This window comes from Phalaenopsis equestris, unplaced genomic scaffold, assembly GCF_001263595.1.
Source record: "Phalaenopsis equestris unplaced genomic scaffold, ASM126359v1 Scaffold234903, whole genome shotgun sequence".
Lineage (NCBI taxonomy): Eukaryota > Viridiplantae > Streptophyta > Magnoliopsida > Asparagales > Orchidaceae > Phalaenopsis > Phalaenopsis equestris.
The window spans coordinates 191,783-215,189 of NW_018252802.1; the positions used below are offsets into that span (position 1 = coordinate 191,783).

The 23,407-nt window shown below is 36.5% G+C and overlaps 1 protein-coding gene across 1 annotated transcript in view; it reads right to left on the reverse strand.

Annotated features, from left to right (window-relative positions):
• Positions 1-23,407, reverse strand: part of LOC110039033 (calmodulin-binding transcription activator 5-like) — a 141,514-nt gene that overhangs the window by 68,094 nt on the left and 50,013 nt on the right. The window contains exon 2 of the mRNA XM_020743977.1: positions 9,259-9,374. Within this exon, the coding sequence (XP_020599636.1) occupies positions 9,259-9,374 (116 nt within the window). The remainder of the gene's footprint in view (positions 1-9,258; positions 9,375-23,407) is intronic.

The window sequence follows — 23,407 nt, forward strand, 5'->3', positions numbered from 1 at the left end:
GTTTCTATATATGTGAAAATCCTACGGACCTACATTCAATCCTGAAGACCTCCTGTTGACAGCATAAAGTTGTATTTTGTAATGCAGCAACTGTACCTGCATTTAATCCCACATGCTGCGCCTACACCTGTTGTTCCTACTGTCCACTTACCATCAAGCCACCAAGGAAGAGCCTTTCTTTTAGAGGCCACCACTGCACAGACCTCTAGAAATTATGCTATAGTTGCAAACAATAAGCAGCAGGTTTCCTAACATAAAACCAATCACTTACCATCAAGCCACCAAGGAAGAGCCTTCCTTTTAGAGGCCACCACTGCACAGACCTCCAGAAATTATGCTATAGTTGCTAACAATAAGCAGCAGGTTTCCTAACATAAAACCAATTTGAAAGATTGCATTCATTATATACTTTATTTTATTTCTTTTTGTATAATTTCTTTCCTATTTTTCCCGGGCCAATTACAGATCATTTTAGCTTAGTTTATTTCAAAATCTAGGCCCATCAACCAGGCCATGTTTTTCCTAAAAAATTGTACCTCTTCTACCTATGTAAACAAAAAGAATGTAGTATTCTTCTCTCATATTTTTTTCAGTATGGTGTCAAAGCCAAAGCCAGTTTTCACAATCTTTAACCTCCTCTATTTTATATCTTCCATAGTTCTCCATCTTCAACATCCTCTCAGAATTCTAAGCCTTCCTCATCCTTCTCCTAAGGATTGTTTTGTTTAAAACATGAAGATGATTAAACATGAAATAGCCTTGGAGCAAGATTGCCTTTGGTGCCACCTCCTGCCATGAATCAAGATCCCATAACAACTCAGGTATCAACCTTTTCCAAGTCATTGATTATCCAGCACAAACCGAAATCTTCTACATCGCCAATTCCTTTAAAAAGGTATGATTTTGAAAGGCTTAAATGTCCAAAATGAAAAACTCACAATATTAGATTGTAGACTCTAAAAATGATGATCATATGACAGAAGAAGCCTCTTTATTTCAACATCACAAAAATTTGGCATTAAGACTATCAGTATCATTCTCTCTCCTGATCCTTAACTCAATTTTCTTGGTTTCAAAAATTTCCTATAACTTTTTTATTAATGATCAAAATTACCCAAAAAATAAATTTTCCCCTTGCTCATTGTGAATTCTATGATATGGAATCAAGAACCATAATTGACATGGAAAAGAAAAAAAAAGGCGTCTGCCTTCAAAAAAATAAAAGGAATGCTAAATGCAAGAGAAAAGTGCACAATGTATCTTCTTTAAAGGAAAAGCATAATCAAATTGTGGAAATTTTTGCATAGTTCGTCCAAATTTCCTGTAGATATGGAAATTGTTCCCCTCCCTTTTCATCGAAAATATAAATTCTAACATGCTTCAATGAAGCTTACCACTTATCTAAACGCACTCGAACATCCTATCCTAGTCATCCTTATAGTCTCCCAGCTCAAGTAAACATTATCCAGAGTGCAAATAGTTTATATCCTTCTTGACCGTAGAAATACTTAGATCTTTAAAGCAAAAAAAATATGTCTAAAATCAATTCCATTTTCCAAGAATTTAGCACCATAACCACCAAATTCAAAACACAAATTCAAGTCCTCAGGACGGATAATGGAAGAGAATTGTATTCCATGTTTGGAAAATATTTTCACCAACAAAAATTATGTACCAATGTTGCATTCATGATCCTTAACAAAATGGTTTAGAAAAAAACAAAAATATGCATCTTCTTGAGGTGTTACTCGATCAATTATGATCACTAGCAATGTCTCAAAACATTATTAAGAGTAAGTTGTCAATACTCCTGCAAATCATATTAAAGTATTTCATCAAAATTTCTAAAATTCAAAGCTACTGCAAAACTCTTAACCATGCTTACTCTAAAAATAGACTTATCTCCACCATTTCTATTAAAGTATTTGGTAGTTGTGTCTTAACGCACATTTATACTTATTAAAGAAGCAGACAAAAAACAAAAGGCATAAAATCTAGTTGTGTCTTAAATGTATATTTATATATATTAAAGAAGCAGACAAAACAAAATAAGTATAAAATATATTTTTATCGATTACACTGCTCACCAATAGGAATATATAAGTTCTATTAGTATAAAAAATACTATGCCAACATGGACATATCCTTCTTAAAAAAATTAATTCTTCAGCAAAAAACTCACAATTAGGGGGAGAATATCAACTATCACAGTGAATATGAGTTTTGTGAGGATGTCAATTATACTTTATTGATATCTCATACAACAACTATTCTGAATCTAGTTGAATCTCACCAATTTAGTTATTAACCTTTACAATTGCGTAAACAAATAAGATAAAGGAATTAACAAGCTAAGACGACAAGACAACTTAACTGATATGATAGAACAAAGCATTTATCTTGAACTAACCCAATGTCTGACACAAATCCTGTTATTAATTCTAAGAATAAGTTAATTTTGATTCTAATGATATTAAAATATGTATATTTTTGCTCTCAGAAAAGAAGAAGAAATTGCATTGGTCATTCAAAAAATTATCATATTTCCCTTGACTTTTGTACTTTTACTAAAAGTATTTTAAACATAGAAATTCCAACAATATAAAAGAAGAATTAAAAGAACTAGAATAAGAAATTGATGTTCACGAATGATATTGGAGTTAAACCAAACAAAACAGAAACAAGCAAATATTGTTATTGAAAGCAAATAGGCGGTTACAATCAAACACGATTGAAAGGGAAATTATAACAAACATGACACAAAATCACACTAGGGCTCGATCCATGGGTGGTAGAGGTTGGCCGGTTGGTTGGGGAATGAAGGTAGGTGGCTCAAATGGGTTGAAGATGGTTAGGACAGCAAAAGGAGGGGGTGGAATTATGTTGGCAAGTAAACAAAGCGTTGGAACAGCGAGGGTAGCAAGTTAGGTGGGAAGCGGAGTGGCAAGGCACGATAGGAAAGGTTGGAGTAGCTAGGGGACAGCAGAAAAATTTGCAGGTTCGCCCTTTCTGTATGATGGTAGTGCATTGGCAAAGCGGAGGGCTGCGGGACAGCAAGGGGTTGTTGGCCCGAGCGGTGATAGTGAGCAATGATTGAAATGAGAAGACTGCAGTGAAAACAGAAAACAAGTGCAGTTCGGGGCACCTGCAACGAAGGAGGATGATCGGGAGCATTGTAAAGAAGATTTGGAAGGGCATAGGGAAAAAAATCACCACCTCGGAAGACAAATAGAAACGGAGCACAACCCAATCCATTGGATACAGCCTTTGAGGGAGAAGAATCGACTCAGGTGGCGGTCCTAAACAAAACACACAAAAAAAACTGAAAACATCAACACATAAATCAAATATATAAGCCCTAAGTAATTAAAGATTTGGCACACTGTTGAAAGGGGCGCCATATCCAAGTACGGAAGGTCAATTGGCCCTCAATTCAATGTTATGAACCGGTACTAAGTCATTTAGAGATTTTCGTATCCAGTCCATTTCATGGATTGGTCACAAGATTGTAGCCTATGTCGCGGAATTGGAAACAGGGACGCTCCTGCTTCATTCTCCAGAGAGTGGGGCAGCTTCAACCTCATCTGTTGAAGCTTATGTTTACCTGCAGTGGTCAGGTCCCTTTTGATGGTAGAGAAAATGTTGAAAGCTCCTATTAGTTCAATCCTGCAAGCATTGTCATTTCATACAACATCTTGATATACTAAGTATACATACACTGTTAGTACAACTTGAGTTGGAGCTGCATATCAACGTTGATTCTCACGAGCAAACTCCCAAGCAAGTTTATAATCTACTTCTCTCATTTTTTATGCTCGGTTAGATATATCTGATAAACAAGTATATGAAAAGAAAATCAACTCAGTTAAAATCTATGGTAGGCAACGTCACTTTCACTCGACATCACTCAAGAGAGACATCTTCTCTGGTAGGATCTGGATCCCATTGAAAAATTTTATTCCCCACCAGCTCCTAAAACAATTTTTAAATATGTAGCTCATCCCTCCTGCCAGATCATTTTTTGGGATACACTGCTGAAAAAATTTTAACATCCAACTAACTCCCTATTAGCTTTCAGAAATGGCACAAAGAATCTCACCTCGGACATAGTGGACCTCCCTTAGTAGGGGCAACCCAGGAAGTAGCCTATATATCTAAAAAGTCTAAATTTTGCTTATATGGAGTTACCATGTGTGTGATATCAGCTCCTCAAACTTGGTTCCTTTATGACAACCAATATCAGTCTAGTTGATGCTCCTCCAACGCCTACAAAAGGGTGGTTCGTGGCATCACAATATCATACTCTACTTGAAAACCCATCACCTCGGAATCGCTATCTTCTAAAGTAGCCTCAGCTAATCCAGTTGGATTCTTTCTTGTGGGATCATCTAGAATAATAATAATTTCTATGTCGTCGGCAAACAGTTGATAATCATATATGAAATCATCTTCTCTTGGATCGCTATTTAATTTTTCACATGCTTCATAATCCGTGAAAGAGATCATTCCCCTGATTATGCAAAGTGATTCGGTGTGGCCAAATCGATGACACTTAATACAATTTCTGGTTGGGACAGATTTAAGAATGTTGATTAACTCCACATTTCTCTACTCTAAATAAGTTTCTCCTCGGCGAGGTTGCCAGCTTGAATATTCTCATGGGTGCACTCTGGACATACGATCCTGAGGTTGATCCATGTTTGTAAGATGTGGTGGTCGTCTAGTGATGTGGTTTCTTAATTTTTGTAGAAGAGGTCTGAACATATGATCTATAGTAAACAGGGAAATACTAGCACTACGTCTCCCGTTTCATCTTAGATCAATTAGTGATCTTATATTTTTTCTCACGCTGACATAGATACTTCAAATTTTGTCACCAAACTAATGCACTTTTCTTTAATTTGTTGATGGCTAGTTCCACAATTTTGTTTTGTGACACGTCCTAGTATTCAAGGAAAAGTTCCAGGGTTTGAAACCACTCGATAAATTTGTCCAAAACAAATCCAACGTTACCTCAAAATCTGGACTTCTCAAATATGTCAGGTCTTTTCTTCAGGGTAGAGAGTTTTCATTTCTGAAACCTCTAATAGATAATTCACCTTTGTCTCATCTAACATGCACTCCATCTCTATATACTCTAACAAGCGCTTCATCTCTGTAATCAAATGGCGTTCATGTGACCCCTCTGGATTGTCTCCTTTCCTCAATTTTATCAAGCCATTGCAACACTCGACGGAGATGTCACTGTATCTCTTCCATGGTAAACTGATTAGCGTCTATCACTTGTCTCAGCGGTGGCTTAGTTAGGGTTCAGGCATGTGGAAGAGGGTATATAGGGATGATGTAGAGTGAAAGGATTGTTTGAGTAGAAAATTATGGGAACATTTTTTTTGGGGGTTTGGGGGGTGGGGACAGGTTTGTGTATGGCGGATGCAAGAAACCCTAGGATAGGATTAGGGTTACACTAGCTCTGATACAAATGATACCAGAGTTATTCATATAATGATACAAAATAAAAATTAATTCATAACCAAGAGTGTTCTCGACAAGCCTCAAAATCCTATATACCACCTCCAAATGTTCTTCATCTGGGTTATCGATATATTGGCTCACATTGCTGACAAAATATGCAATATATGTCATAGTATCTGATAGGTGGATGAGTTTTTCAAACAATCATCAATAGCCCCCCTTATCCAAAGATATGCTTTCTTCTACCATGTTAGACTTCTTGTTGAAATCCGTTGGAGTATCAGCAGGTTTGCGTCCAATCATTACTATCTTCTTTAGTAGATCTAGAATATATTTCTTTTGTGATATAATGATGTCTTTTTGGGGCCTTGCTACCTCCATACCTAAAAAATATCTCATGATTCTAAGGTCTTTGTTATCAACAACATAAGAGGAAGGGGATAACTCATGAGTACTATACTCCTCACCCAAAATTTTAGGTAAATGTGGACTCGAGTTTTGGTTGGAACAGTTATGTATTTGCAACTTGTCTTCCACCGATCAAGGTTTTTCTTCCTCCGTGTACACACAAAGGTACACGCAAAGTTCTTTGTTATAAGCTTCTTTTTTGGACCTTGCTACCTCCATACATAAAAAATATCTCATGGTTCTAAGGTCCTTGATTTCAAACTCTGTGGCAAGAACTTCTGTCAATGAGCTCCCCAGCCGACCTATAATCAGTGTACACTTCTACGTCAATGTTTCTGGTTTTCTTAAAAATTAATCCATAACCAGAAGACTTCTTGGCAAATCCAAAATCTTGTACATCATCTCTAAATGCTCGTCATCTAGATTATACATGTGTTGGCTCACAATGCTGACAGAATATGCAATGCAATGTATGTCATAATATGTGATAAGTAAATGAGTTTTTCTATCAATCTTTAATATCTTCTCTTATCCACAGATATACTTTCTTCTCTCATGTTAGAATTCTTGTTGAAATTCATTGGCGTATCAGCACTTTTGCATCCAATCAATCATCTCACCTTTAGTAGATCGAGAATGTATTTTTTTTTTTTTGTGATATAATGATGTCTTCCTTAAACCTTACCATCTTCATACCTAAAAAAGATCTCATGATTCTAAGATCCTTGATTTCAAACTCAATCGCAAATACTTATTTGATCTTGAGAATTTTTCATTTTATCATCACCAGTAAAAATCATATCATTCACATATACTATTAACACAGCAATATTACATGTGAGTGTGTTATTAACAGAGTATGATCAGCTTAACGTTGAGAATATTCATTAGATCTCATAGTTTTAGCAAACCTTTTAAATCACGCAATTTCATACATAAGAATCTTACATATCTAACTTTAACTAGTATTTTGTAAGTGTGTTTAAGTATTGAGTCGCACTAAACTCTTCTTGTCGGAGCTCAAGCAGTTTTGTATCAATCTCAAATAATTTTGCAATGTTGTCTTATAAAGCAATAAATTTTCTCCAACCTCTATGATCAAAGAATTGATCAACCAAGACATGATCACATGATTCTAGATGTTCCATGAGCGATGGTTCAGATCAATGAGCTAAAGAACTGAGCCCTCTCCCGTGAGAAGTTATGGCTATTCAACTTCATGTCGTACTTTGCCACAAGCCCTACGCACATTTAGGGTTGGGAAGAATCCCTAGCTGCTGCTTGCTCATTTTTTCTAGCTGCAGGATCCCTGGCTGATTCTTGCCACAGACAAGGAGGAATCCCACAGTTTTGTTGGTTGTTGTTTGCTGAGGAGAGGAAAGTTAAGAGGGTTAGGAATGTTTGTTGATTGTTCCTGCGGCTGCTCTGCTTGCCTGAGAAGTAGTTCTACTATGGGAAGAAGCTGCAAAACTGCGAAGGGTCTGCAGCCTACGGGAAAGAGGTAGTTCTGTTGTAGTGGATTGAGGATATCTACTATGGGACGGAGCAGCTCTGCTACCTGTGGCTGCTTGTCAGGAAAGCAGAAGAGTGGTTGTTTAGGGCTGCAGACTATCAGCAACATAGAGAGACTCCAGTAGAGGACCTGCAAGAAGGCAAGTGGCTACACGAAGGATTCCGTCACTGGACGGTGGCTGGAGAGGCTCTGAGGCTGAAATTAGATCTAGGATTTGTTTCCTAACTCTGATACTAAGTTGAAATAAATTTGGAGATGAAAAATTACTCGATTTCATTATTCTCATATAGGATACATATACAGGGGAACCAATACCTCCAAATTTACAAACTTACCAAATATACGATACATATATAGGATACCAAATATACTCGATTTCATTATTCTCATATAGGATGCACATATAGGGAAACCAATACTTTCAAATTTACAAACTTACCAAATATATCTAATTTAAATTTGGAAAGGAAATAATTCTGAATTAAAAATAACAAAAATATAAATAGAAAGAGAATAAAATTAAATAAGATGTTTCCAAAGTTGTCTTCCAATTTAATCTTCTAATATATGTAGGTGGCAAGCGGACCAACCAAAGAAAGCAGACGGTTACAGCCTGTTTCTTCCTGATTTTCGACAAGTAATTATACAAATGATTTATACTACAAAAAAGCTTCAGACTGCTCACAACCAATCTGAAGTTCTTAATCAATCTCAACTTAACAGCCTCTCAACCAAGCTAGAAAAGATCAACATATATTTTCAACCAGAGGGGGATAGTGAATATCACATATAAAACTTCCTGCTGCTAGCTTGCATTCATTAAAGCACAGTTGTTCTTGCATTCAATCACAAAGACATCCTGCTGCCAGCTTGCAGTTACAATGTAGCAGCTGTCCGCTAGGGCTGTCAAAAAACCTTGTTGTTCACGAACAGCTCGTGTTCGGCTCGTTAAGTAACTTGTGTTTGGCTCGTTCATGAACATTTTTTTTAAGCTCGAATTATACACAAGCCGAACACAAATAGCTTTTTATTCGCTTTTGTTCATCTCGTTTTAGCTCGAAATAAAAAAAAAATATAATTATTTATATAATAATATATTATGTATATTATTTATAAAATAATATATTATATATATTTATATCTAAGTTTAATGTGCATTCTTTTGGATATAATTAGTTCAGGCTCGAATCCAACACTCTACATCTAATTTTTTCAATTAATTTTAACAAGCCAATTTCAAGCTGACACAAACAAGAATACTTAAATCGAGCCGAACACGAACACACCGTTCACATGCAATTTCGAACTTGAGCAATTTCGAACTTGAGCAATTTCGAACAAACTGAACACGAGTCAAGCCTAAGCTCACTCAAGCTCGGCTATTTTATAGCCCATGTTCTTGCATTCAATCCTGCACCATAAATGTTGCTAACTTGCCCAGCTTAGCACCGCACCTGTGCCAATTCTTCCCTACTGTCCTCTGTTCAGCTCTTGATTTATTTCTGTATCTAGGCCCACCGATAAGGCTACGTTTCTCCTAAATTACTTCTTCAATCAATATCAATAAAAAATAATGTAGTATTCTTCCCTAAATTTTTTATCAAAAAATATCTACGGAACTAAGGTTAGATAACTTAATTTTAAATATATTTTTGTTTATAAGCAAAATATTTTCTCCTTATGGTGGACCATAAACCTGTATAGTAAACATGCAAGGTTTTTTAAAGACAGCCTGTTACTATTATTATATCTTACGGTATTTGTATGCTGAGCACAGAGCTAAGACTTTGTATGATGCTACGTATATGGAAGAAGCATTAAAGGGTGCGATACTATGAACTTGGAATGTACAAATTGGAACATACTTTCAATTTCTCATGAGCCTCCTGAACAGTCTTCCCATCCTTTTTCTTCTTCCAGTTATATCCATCTTTCCGAAAATTCCTTAGCATTTTGCGATCAAAAAGCACAATACTGCCATCTAACTCACAAAGAAAAACATAAAAGTAGTTTCACGAAGTGGTTAATACAAAACAAAAAAAATCATACAAAATTACAAATAAAAAACATTAGAAAAGGTTAATTTACATATACAGCACTACATTTACAAAACTAGCAACAATATCAGATACAATATTCAAACCTGCCAAACAAAGCCATAATATGAATGCAAAAAAAGGATTACTCTGCAAGTACATAATATTCTTCAAATGAATAAATCATGTAACACAAATCAAGATAATTATTCTTTTTTCTAGTAGTGCAATGTGTTAAATGCTTCACAATTACTATTTGGTGTGGGCAAAGCACAAAATAAAGCTGTATCCATTGTATGCACCCCCTGCATAACTTCACAATAATGAGGCCCCCGTAGTGTAACTTACCCATCTTTGAGAGGGTCAGTGGGGACCTTTTTCATATAACAAAATTTGGTAAACCAACATCAAACAAAGTCTTAAGTTCCATCTAGGGAGGTTGCAATTTTTCATAAATTTGTTTGTAATGCTATTTTGTAATAAATCAACTTCTTAAAGTTAATTTGAGCATTATATTTTTTTTCTTTTTGAAAACTGTCATAGCATTCTTTCATAAAGCTACCATATTCTAGCAAATCTGGTACTCAAAAGCAACTTTCATCATAAAAATTTCTAAAAATAACAAGAATAAAGCAAACAAATGAATGTGGCTGCAGTAAGAATAGCACCTAGTTGTCAACTTTTTAAAACTTACGTAGTTAGATTTCAGCAGTCAATAAAAGTTTTGATGATGCACATGCAACAAATAAGTAACAGTGCTCTTGCATGCAATATATGGTCAGGCTCAATGGGCCTAGATAACCTATTTTTTACCAAAATACACCAGCTGGGTTGACCTGCTGAGTTCCAGTTGTCGGGTTGATTAACCTGGTTGACTTGTCAAACTAATCGGCCGAGTACCAAAAGCAAAGTATTGGCTATTAATGGAGAGAGAATATATTTCTAGGCTTAATTATGGGTCACTCGTTCTCTACATCACATCAATCTGACATATTTTCTCTTTGCAGTCCAACAAGGAAGAGAAATCATCTCGAGCCCTATAAATAAAATTGATCTTCCACTCTTAAGAGGATTCTAACCAGGACTCTCACTCTTACTCCCTTTCTCTATTCTCTATCAAAAGAGTGTACTTCATACCCTTCTACTTCCTCTATAGGTCTCACCTCCATTGTAGGAGCCCACGGATAATTCAGAATTCAACATCCTAAAAAATGTGATGAATGTAGAGATCATACTCAAATCCAGATAAAAAAACATTGTGCAAAGGAAAAGCCGAAGTAGCATGGCACTTGAGAGTTTGTAAAGTAAAAAATCAATGAACTAAAAGAACAAATTGATGCAATGATATGAGAAACACGAGGAAGCACCAACAAGACCAACTCTTTAACTCACCCAGAATCTTTGGGGTCTGTAGGTCACAGACGTGAACTACCGAGGATGAAGATGAGGACGAGAGCCCTCTCACTAATACCGGCGGAAGGAACTGACAAAACCAATGTCCCGAAGGATAAAGGATATGTCCCTTCATATAGTGAAGTCGAGAGGATAATGGAAAAAATAAAAGAAAAAAATCACTGAAAATTGCATTTTCAAGTATTATTACCGAAAAAGTTTTAGATCTCATAACCTTACGAGGAAAAAATAGACATGGCAGACCACGTAGCCTCATTTGAGTCAGTCGCATGCTTGCTACGTGTAGGCGACACTCAAAAGTGTTTATTATTTATCATGATGTTGAAAGAGACGGCCCTCCACTGATTCAACAACTTACCCATAAGAGTTGCCACATCCTTAGAAGTCAATAGAAGAATTCTCAGGCTCTTTTAAAAATCCGCCAAGAGACCTCAAAAAATTTGAGCTTCATCATCATGTTCAAGTGGGAGACACTGGATATAAGAGACATTAAGCTAAAAGTTACTCATGCAGCACTAGCTCAAAACTTGAGAGAAGTTTCGTTCAGATATACCCTTGGTTTACAACGACAAAAAATTTTGGTTGAACTGTTGGAGCTAACCAATAATCACATATCTAATGAAAAATACAATTCCTTGTCGAGTTCTTCAAAAAACTCGTGAGCAAAAGAATCAATATAAGAGGCATCACAAAAAAAAAATTGGACAGTGACAAGCAACCAATTTGCCCATAGAAGTTTGTGAAATGCACATGGTGAGCGAATTCCCAGGAAAAAAAATATTACAACTATAGATTAATTAAGAGGAGGCCAAAGAGAAGGCCAGAACCCCCTCAGCACTCTACCCAGCAATAACTCTACTGAGAGTATCCATGGTTAAAATTATTGAAGTCATTCAAAATAAAGAATTCTTTAAGAAGCCCACGATGTGTGGACAGATCACTTACGTGACCTAAAGAAAGTTTATACCATAAGAACCATGAGCACAATGATCAAAATGTGCAATGACTCACTCGATATCACGTAAATATACGTGTCGATCAAGTAGTATATCAATTATGAGTTTGTGTATTGATCCCCAAAAAACAAGTCAATTTTCAAACAGTCTAATTACTATTTTACTAATTCTACATTTATTTTAAAATGATTTGGTATTTTGAAAATGATTCTAAAAATACTAGAATATAAAAGTTACCACTAAATGTTTTTAGTTTTGCAAAAACTTAAGAAAAATGCTTCTTAGAAATGGATTATGTGAATTATCTATGTTCTTTAAAAAAATTTCCCCCGCTTAATATTGACGAATAAAGGCAATTACTCATTACTCTATTCTTAGATATAATGATGATTGAAGGCTCATATTATGGTTAAATCACCTTATCTTGCAAAGTATCCTAGGACTTACTCATTACTCTATTCTTAGATATAATGATAATTGAAGGCTCATATTATGGTTAAATCACCTTATCTTGCAAAATATCCTAGGACTTTGCATTCCCCTATGTGATTGCAATCTCCTAAAGGCAATATTCATATTTCACCAAGTGGCCGAGTGTTAGCACACTTATTCTCCAAGCCTACAACCAATAGACCAATCTCACAAGTGCTTTTAACTTTTTTAGTTGTCAACAAGGAATTAAATGAGATTTGAAAAGTTAACACACCAATATGAATCGAAATAGTCTAAGGAACTTTCTTAGAATGAACATGAATCTTCACACTACCAAACTAAAGAAGGCAAAAATTCCTAGTTCCTAAACATTCTTAAGAAAAATATGTAAGAAATCATTGATAGAAACACAAAGTTGCAAAGAAAAAGAAAAGAACAACCTGGGATGAACTCTTCTCTCTCCAAGCCTTCTCTCCTTCTCTTTGATTTCTCTGAAATCTCTCCACACAAAATACAAACACTCACCCACACATTGTTGTCCCAGGTGGTCGGCCTCCTAAACGCTTCTGAAAGTGTCAAGAAACATGAAGTCCCTTCCAAAATGAAATTTTCTCCTTTTATGGTTGAAGCGTCAGTGAAAAACCTGAAACCACCTTAAGTTTGTGGGAGGCGCAACGCCACTGGCAAGGTGGAGTTGGGGCGTTGACAACAGGCATGGTAGTGTTAGCTCGAGCACTGCATTTCATGGCTCTAAATCATAAAATTAGGGCTTGTGCCATGGCAGGACAAGGTCCCAGTGGCTTGGTGGTGCTTATGTTGGGCACTAGGCTGCTTGGACCCTGACATTGCGTTGTCAAACGCTTTGTATTTTAGACAGTATTTGGTTGCTTCTTATCGCTGGGGCACTCTCCATATATGGTGAGGTGGCGCTATATACTAGTGTCTGGGGCACTTCCTTCAGGTGTTGGGATGTATTCTCTGGATTTTGCATGTGCATCAGGTGTTGAGGAACTCGTCATTCATACGGGGTAACTAGGTCCTTAGCTCTATTTCCTCCAAATGTTCTTTTTTTTTTCCTTATATATTGGACATACACATCAAATATACCCACAAAGAACATAAAAATGATACAAATAATGCAATAATCATACTACATATCAGTGTACATTTTATACACATCATACAGCAAAAGAGTGCAGACACATTAGAAGTTTGATTGAAGAACTGATCAGATAGTAAGGAGTCTGAGGAAAAAGCGGTATAGGAAGAGAAACACTTACACTTGGATGTAGTGAAGGTGTACCTCAACCCACTGTTGGGATTTACTCCAAATCACACAAGGAAGGTGAAGTGATGAATCGGGGAGCAGCCATAGTGGTGTTGGTGGATAGGGGGGCCACTATCTCAAATCAGGCCATGGTCCGGCTGGGGTTGAAGCTAGTAGATACGGAAAGCTTCAAGGTTATAGTGGGAACATGAAAGATAAGTGGATTAGTGATAACACTATAGAGCCTATACGTAGTTGATGACTTCCTTCCCTTAAACATGTGAAGCACTTCTGTGATTCTGAGGATGAAATAGCTACAGGCAATTAGGGAGACAAAGGTGAATTAGAAATCTCTGACTATGAAAATTGGGAGAAAGAAGTTGTTGAGAGGGGATAGTAGCCTATACAAAACCTGAGCTCACTCAAAACCATGGTCAAGACGATATATAGAGTTACAAAGCATACAAGAGATCCGAGCGCCAGAGTCTGTAAAATTCCTTGAGAGTGTTCAACAACTTTTGCAGCAATTTTTTGACATCTTTCAACAGTCGAACGGATTACCTCCACCTAGGAAGCACCTGCATGCCATCACATTGAAGAAAGAAATTTCTCCTATCAATGTTAAACCATACTGGTATCCTCAGTTTAAGAAAGATGAGATCGAGAAGTTGATTCGCGAGATGCTTGAAACAGAGGGATTAGTCAGGATAGTGTGAGCCTCTTTTCCAGTTCAGTTCTCTTGGTGAAGAAAAAAGATAATTGAAGATTTTGTGTGGACTGCAAGGCCTTGAACAAGGAAAACGTACTAGACAAGTTTCCAATCTCGTAATTGATGAGTTATTAGAAGAACTTTATGGAGCGGTCATTTTCTCAAAAATCGATTTAAAATTAGGATACCATAAGCTAAGTATGAATCAAGCTAATGTGAGAAGCAGCATTCAGGACTCATGAAGGACGTTATGAGTTTTTGTTGATGTCGTTTGGCCTTACGAACGCCCTGGCCATATTTCAATTTCTCACGAAAAGAGTTTTTCAACTCTTCAGAAATTTGTCCTGGTAGTTTTTTATGATATCCTAATCTACATTCGTACGGAAGTAGAGCATATGAGAAACCTACAGAAAACCTTGGAGACGTTGAGAGAGAACTAGTTGTACTTCAACTTGAATGAATATTCCTTTGTGCAGTCACAAGTAGAGTACCTAAGGCATGTGCTGACCAAAGCAGGGGTAGCAATGAATCAGTTTAAGATTGAGGCTATGTTGGGATGGCCTTTGTCGAGAAACTTGAAGAAGTTGAGAGGTTCTAAGGCCTCACCGGATATTATCGAAAATGTGTGAGAGGTTATGCTGCAATAGCATAGTTGTTGATGGAACAGCTGAAGAAAGACAATTTCAACATTTTGTTTTTTTTTTTTTTGCGGAGGGAGACATGACCAACATTCTGGCATTAGTAGTTCCAGACTTCAGTAGAATATTTGTGATAGAGACAAATGAATCAGGATATAGATTAAGAACCATTCTCATGCAGGACTAGTGACCTCTTGCATGTTTCAGTCAGGTGCTAACGACAGAGTGAGGCTCAAGTCTGTGTACGAACGAAGTTGATGGCTATTGTCTTGGCCATTCAAATATGGAGACCCTATCTATTGGGGTGATACTTTATAGTCAAGACAAATCAAAGGAGCTTGAAGTATTTAATGGTGCAGAGAATGGTGTCAGAGGAGCATTAGATGTGGCTATTCAAGTTACTAGAATATGATTTTGAGATTCAATATTGGCCATGATTAGAGAATAAAGTTGTGGATGCACCATAAAGGAAGGCCGGGGAGCCTCAACTAACAACTTTATTACTGCCCTTGATCATAGATTAGGAAACCCTTAGGCGGGAAGGAAACTCTTAGGCAGGAGAGAGAAAAGGATGACAAGTTGAGAAAAATAAGAGCAAAATTGCTACCTGATCCGAACATTCATCCATGTTACACAATGAGGGGGCAACAACTACTCTACCAGGGACAATTTTAGTTATCATATGTATTAGGGTACATCCCCAAACTATTGTAAGAGTTTCAAGGTAGCATTACTGGGAGGCACTCTGAAGTACAGAAGACATACAGTCGACTATCAGCTGAGCTATATTGAGTGGGAATGCACAGAGATGTAGAGGGCATGGTGGCAAGATATGATGTATGTCAATGACACAAGTATCCAACTATGGCACCAAAAGGTTTACTGCAGCCCCTAACATTACCTGTGAAAGTTTGGGAGGAAATGACGATGGATTTTATAGAGGTGTTGCCATGATCAGAGGGATTTACGGTAACATTGGCGATAGTGGATCGCCTGAGCAAGTATGCACACTTCATTCCATTACGACACTCTTAAACTGTTGTCTCTGTCGCTACGATGTTCATACGTGAAGTGATTTCTTTGCATGGTGTTTCTGAAGCTATTGTATCAGACAGGGACAAGGTGTTTCGTGGCAACTTCTAGAATGAACTGTTCAAGTTACAAGGGACGATCCTAGGAAATAGCACATCATATCATTTCCAGACAGATGGCCAGATGGAGGTGGTCAACAGAAGTGTGGAGACATACATGTGTTATTTTATATCAGATATGTTGATGCTTTTGGGCAAGTGGATTACTTGGGTATTGGTGCAATACTTCGTAGCATGCAGCAACGCGGACCGCCCCTTCCAGAATTTTGTTTGGATAGGATCCACCTCACCCGATACACTGTGGGCATAGCACTACAAGGATATTCAGTATAGACCAATACTTGGAGGAGAAGGACGGAATATTGGCAAAACTCAAGAAACATATACAGATAGGGTTATAAACGAACCGAACATGAACAAACAAAGCTTATGTTTGTGTTTGGTTCTTTTGAAATTAAGTATTTCAAATGGGCTCGAGTTCGAAATTGTTTGTGAAATTATTGTTTGTGTCTGATTCGATTTGTTTGAAATTAATTCAAATTGTTCGAAATATTTGAAATGTTCGAATTGTTTGTATTGTTCACATTATTCAGTTTTTTCGTATTCAGTTCGAATTCGATTTGAAATAAGTTAAGAAAATAAAATAATAATAAATTTAATTATTAATTATTAAATTACAAAATAAATAAATAAATAACAACCCTTTATAAAAAAAATATTTCTTTAACTATATTATTACAAATTGATAAATGGACAGGAGAAATTTATAAATGGACAGTCATCCACGCTATGCTTTAACAAATTAAAGTATGCATAAAACTATTTTTCCTAACTATTTTGAACATAATGATCAACAGTTAAGCTTTAATACTGTCTGTTTTTTACCATTAATAATGAAAATTACTCTAATATATGTCCATTATTCTTGTTTTCCACGGTTTAGGTGCACAATAGCTGAATCACAACACAGATGGAGGAAAAACTGAATCAAGCATTTTCAAGATTAGCTAAAAAAACCTTATGAGAACAAGTGAGACAAAATAACTAAATCACATCACAAATGCACAATAATCGAATCACAGTTCACAGCAAAACCCTTGTATCAGATCTCAGTCATAAAAAAACCAGATGTAGAATCAATATGCGAGATTTCACTCCCAAAAATTGAAAAACCTCGGTTTCACTCAAAAAATATAAATAAATCTAAAAGAAATTTAAGAAAATTTAAGCTAAGAGGTGAAACTCAAGATAAATATGAAATATTAGAGAAAAGATACTTAAAGATAACACAGTGGTAGCCAAACAAGCAATCAAGCAAGAATATCGAGCAGTTGGGCCAAAGCCGACTCGCCGAGGACAAAAAGGCTATATCAAAGACAAATAGAAATAGAGATTAGAGAACGAACACAAACAACAAACTCTAAGCTCTCGCAGCTACAATTTATTCACAATTTTGAGAGGATAAAGAGAAGACTCGAAGAGGAAGAGGCGGCAAAACATGAAAGTTTTTGCGATTTTGAGAGGAAGAGAAAGGGAGGTCGATAGGTTTAGGACTTATGGTTTTTTTCTTAATATATAGTATACTATATTAATTATATAACTCATTTTATATAAATACATAATAACATTATAACTAATACTAATATATTATTATCAATTTATTAAATATTATAATTTATAAGATTTATTTTTTAAAAATATGATAATTTTTTTTTATTTAAAAAATTTAATTAATTATAATTTATAATATTTAATTTTATGAATATGTATTGAATTTAAAATTATTTTAGTATATAGTTAGAATTTTTTTTATATATTTATTTTAAATTATTTTATAATTCGAACAATAACGATTCGAACACGATCAAACAAGTATATTCGTGTTTGATTTATTTATAAACCGAACTAAAAAAATTGTTCGTGTTTGTCTCATTTGTTTATCAAACGAATCGAACGTGAACTCCCTAGCGAGCCGAACACGAATTTTTCACGAACGATGACCTTTTTTGACTGTCGAATCTACAAAAGGCTCCAAAAATCATGAAGAGGAAGGTTAATGAGCACAGGAGAGAGATATAATTTAAACCTGGCGACATGATTTACTTAAAATCAAGGCTCTATTGTTCTTGTTGTTGTTATTGACATGATTTACTTCGAGCTGAGACCATATGGACAGAAGACACTAATCCGATAGAGAGAAAATTTCTCCGCAAAACTTGGAACCTTATGAGATTACGGCACGAATTAGGATAGTTGCATACTGTATGAGGCTACCACCTTCATCATCGTTGCATCCAATCTTTCATATATCACACCTAAGGCACACTATTGGAGATTATACATCTTTGCCTTCACTACGTCTGACACTGACAGAGAACATGGAGGTGGTTCTAAAACCTTTGGAGATCGAAGGGGTGCGCTAAGAAGTGGTTGGAACAAGAGAGGTACCACCAAAGTGGAAAGATCTACCAGATTATGAAACGACGTGACAGCCATATGAAGTAATTCAGAAGCAGTTTCCTAAATTTCCGGTTGAGGACAAGGTGCTTTTTTGAGAAGGGGGAGTTGATACACTAGCTCTGTCGGATGTTGCATGTACACCGATCCAGAAGGGACCGGTCTAGACCGACCAAACCCAACCGACCTAAACTAAGGGATGGAAAACTTAGGAACTACCATGGATTATTCCAACGTCCGAGTGAGGCTCGTGCAACCCTCAATCATGTACACAAGAAAAGTAATTAAAGGCAATTTGGGCGGGAGCGGTATTTTGGCTTCGAGAGTGATATCATTTCTTGTGGTTTTTTGATTTGTCAAATGGTCTAGGCCAAACATCAGACCTTGTGGTCTGTTGCAACCCCTTCTCATTCCAGAGTAGAAATGAAAGAAGATTTCAGTAGATTTCATGGTTGGTTTGCCTAGATCAAAGCAAGCGCATGATGCTATTTGGGTTGTGGTTGATAGGCTAACTAAATTCATTTTCTACCAATCAAGCATGACTTATTAAGTAGATAAATTAGTCAAGGTCGACATAAATAGCATTATTTAACTACATGGTTTTCCAAACACCATTGTATCAAATCGAAATTGAAGGGTATGAAATAAGCTATGGGCACAAGATCAGAATTTAGTGAAGATTTTCATACTCAGAAAGACGAACAGTAGGAGCGCACTATTCAGACTTTAGAAGACTTATTGAGGCTAGGATTTTAAACTTTGGAGGTAATTGGGAAGACTATATTTCATTGGTGGATCTTTTGCTTATAATAATAACTTGTTCGAGGTTGGTGAATAACGAATATTCGATCCTCAATTAGTGGATCAGGCTATCGAGAAAGTTTGTGAGATTCGAGAACGTCTATGTGAGGCTCATGATTGTTAGATGTGCTTCAACTCAAAGCACAGGGAGATTGAATTCATGTCAGAGATCATGTTTTTCTAAGGGTTTCACCGATATGTGGAGTTAGAAGATTTGGACAAATTAGAAAGCTTCAGCATTGCTTCATTGGTCATTTTGAGGTAATCATATGTAACAAAGTTTCATATCATTTGGCTCTTCTTCCAAGGCTTGTAGGAGTACACAATGCCTTTCATGTTTCTACTTCGGCGTTATGTGCATGACGACTCTTATATCATCGGATATGAGTATTTAATGATTAGAGCAAACCTGAGTTATGAAGAAGTATTTGATTGTAACTTGGAACGTAAAGTTCGACAACTTTATTGTCGGTCTATCCCTTTTGTCAAAATAATCTAGGAAAACAATTCAGAGCGACAAGCAACCAGAGAGATGGAAGAGATAATCACGAAATACACACAGTTGTTCTAGAAATTATGTATGAATTTAGGGATCAATTTTTTTAAGGGGATAATAAGCAAAAAATATATTTTTTCTTCTTCCTTTCCTCCTTGTATCGCACAATCTCCTCCTATGCCACATATGTGGCACCTATATTTCTAAAAATATTTCATACCCATGTCAAACACGTATCTGACACCAACGTTTGTCTAACACACTGACACTTCCCCGACACTACAAAATATGTCTGAATTTTTTTCAGGCGAGAACACTTCTAGGACACACCTCAACACTACATCGAACGTGAGTTTAACACTATTTCGAGAAAATAGGACATGAGAACTAAAATATTATAAATATATGTACAGCCTTAATTATATCTTATAGTCTAAACGGCTCTATCACTCGTCATGTTGGAAACCCCTCTAACATTCATCAAAATCGAACATCCAAGATACATCCAATATTCGTCGAAGTCGAGCAATATTAATTATCTATTTGCAATCATAGGATTTTTAAAAATCTAGTAAATAAGTTTGATTATAAGTTTGATTAACTCTTTTGAAACATATTATAACTAATTTTAAAAGTTAGTTTACTAGGCATGAGGTTTATAATATATAATAAATTTATGAAGCTAAATTTTAATCTTGCATAATTTGTGTTGTAATATTTTAATAAAAAATATTAAAAAAATATAATTATAATATTAATAATTAAATAAATATAAAATGTGTCTATGATGTGTCGTGTCCTATTTTTTTTAATTATATTGTCCCTGGATCATTTCTATGTCCCCGCATATGTGTCCGTGTTTCATAGTTCGTCGCCTTCCTGAATTGCTCTGTTTTCCACTTTGGGACACGTGAACCCTGCAATGGCGTAGTTATCGCAATCCCGCCACTATCACCTTACCGATTTGGGAAATCATGCGATATTTCCTTTTTCTTGTTTTTCCTTTTAGTGCCCAACAACAACTCCCCACTGCCTTTGCTTATTTATGGAACCACAAAACTTGGGCATCCTCGTCCTTCCCCACAGCCTCAAGCCCTCCTCCTAGTTGAATCTTCTCTGCTGCCAAACCCCCTTAACAGAGGCAATCAACCACCTCACTCTCTTTCCACTCCTTGAGTGTCGCAGTCAAACCTCTTTCCTCATTGATCCTCTATTGTTGTCGAGTTTTTTCATTCATCTTTCATTAACCGATTAAACAAGTTCTAAGACTTGAGCTTCCCCTTTCTTCGTTAAAAATAATTTTATTATATTGTATATAATATTATATATATATATATATATATATAATCACGATCGGCTGCGGTCGAGAGCTCTGTTAGGGTTTCCAATAGCAATTTCTATCGCATTTGATTCTGTCGCTCGAAGGAGAGGGCTCGTTTCTCGACTCTGTTTCTTCGACTCTCGCTCCTCATTTTCTGCTTCGTCCTGACGTTACTGTGTCGCTTTGGCATCAATGGCTCGCGTCTGCGTCTGTTGGTCTCTCCCGCGCTCGCTCAATTTTGACGACTCCAGCTTCACACGTCTGTGTCGTTCTTCTATTTTGACGCTGACGTTCGCTTTTTCCTACCCGACAGCTTCGGCTCACATCTGCGTGTCGGGGACTTCGCAGCAGGAGACGGCGACAGCTATTATATCGGGACTTCTAGCAAGTGGATCTCCCTGCTCTGATGATGCTCCTTTCTTCTTTGGTTGAACCTGATAAAGCCTCATTTGCCCACATGGTGGGTAATCCTCAAGTGGAGTCAGCGGTTGTCTTCCCTTCAAGCTATAAGGATTGTCGTAATGGTACAAGTGATTGCCCTTTTGTTAAGAAGGGAAATAAGAAAAGTGACAAAGCAGTACTCTTTTTCTCTTAACAATTTTAATCCTAACTGAGAAATTCAAATTTGTTCTTATTGAAAAATTTTAGTGGGGGCACCCACCTATGGAAGTGTTGATGATCTCAAACTAGTAGGCAAGTGAAAAGTGAGACTCATTGATAGGAGACATGTGTTGATTCAACTAACTGTGGTTGAAAACTACACCCGGATTTTCTCCAAGAAATATCTTAATATTGCAGACAAGTTAATAAAGTTACTCAAGTGGTCTCTTGATTTTAACTCAAGTCATGAAACTCTCACTGTACTGGTATGATTTAATCTATCTGGTCTCAAACTGCACTTTTTTCATCATCAAGTGGAGTCAGCGGTTGTCTTCCCTTCAAGCTATAAGGATTGTCGTAATGGTACAAGTGATTGCCCTTTTGTTAAGAAGGGAAATAAGAAAAGTGACAAAGCAGTACTCTTTTTCTCTTAACAATTTTAATCCTAACTGAGAAATTCAAATTTGTTCTTATTGAAAAATTTTAGTGGGGGCACCCACCTATGGAAGTTATAAGAAAGAGTGATGATCTCAAACTAGTAGGCAAGTGAAAAGTGAGACTCATTGATAGGAGACATGTGTTGATTCAACTAACTGTGGTTGAAAACTACACCCGGATTTTCTCCAAGAAATATCTTAATATTGCAGACAAGTCAATAAAGTTACTCAAGTGGTCTCTTGATTTTAACCCAAGTCATGAAACTTTCACTGTACTGGTATGATTTAATCTACCTGGTCTCAAACTGCACTTTTTTCATCATCAGGTTCTCTACTCTATTGGGTCATTCTTGGGGACCCTATGAAGTTAGATCTAGCCACTTTCAATCTAACCAGATCTTTTGTGACCAGAATACTTGTGGAAAGAGATATTACTTTACCTGATGTTACTGAAGTCAGGCTGGGCACAACTCATAATGAATATTGGCAACAAATCGTCATGGAACACAGACTTCCTTATTGTACTCATTGTAAGATGTTTAGACATACCCTTGACAAATGTCACAAGCTCCATTCTATTGAAATCTAAAGTTTAAGTGAATAATAATGGGTATAACCCCACTGCTCTGAACATATTTGTTCCACCTAAGGAGGAAACTACCACAAGACAGGATTTGGTGTCTAATTTAATTGCCCCTGTGGACCCCCTGACACTACTGTTACGGTTTCTGCAATTAATGTGATACTGGATGGCTCTGCTGGGCAACCTACACCTTCAAACTCTATTGATCTATTGAAAACACTCTATTGAAAACAATACTTAAGGACTATTACTTATAAAGGATAGTGTTCAGACTGATAATCAGGAGAAACTTGCAACTCCCCATCTTCAGGAAGTATCCAATGTGGAGGCAACAACACTTACTTCACATATACTAGAACCTATTGTGGGTACAACGGTTGGTAATTCTTCTACTACAGCTTCACCTCATCAGACTGATTCTTCGGACGAGGAATAGCAGGTTTACACTTTCAGGAGGAAGAAGAAGAATGGAGATCTAATTAAGCTCAGGAATCTTATGCATGATATTTTGGTTACTTTGGATAATGGTACGCACCTCACCAATTTGTTAGTTGGATCCTTTCCGAGAACTAGAGGCAAAGGCAAGACTAAATTGGGTTGACCCTCATTTTTTTTTCGCGCACTGGTGGTTTTGGGCTTTTTTTTATTTTTATATGTACCCTTTCTTTTTTTTTAGTTTTTTTTGTGTGTGTTGTACCGTGTACGTTGGGTGTCTACTTATGAACCCACTCATACAACCTATCTGTATCATTTTCTCTTTAATATATTAGCCCTTGG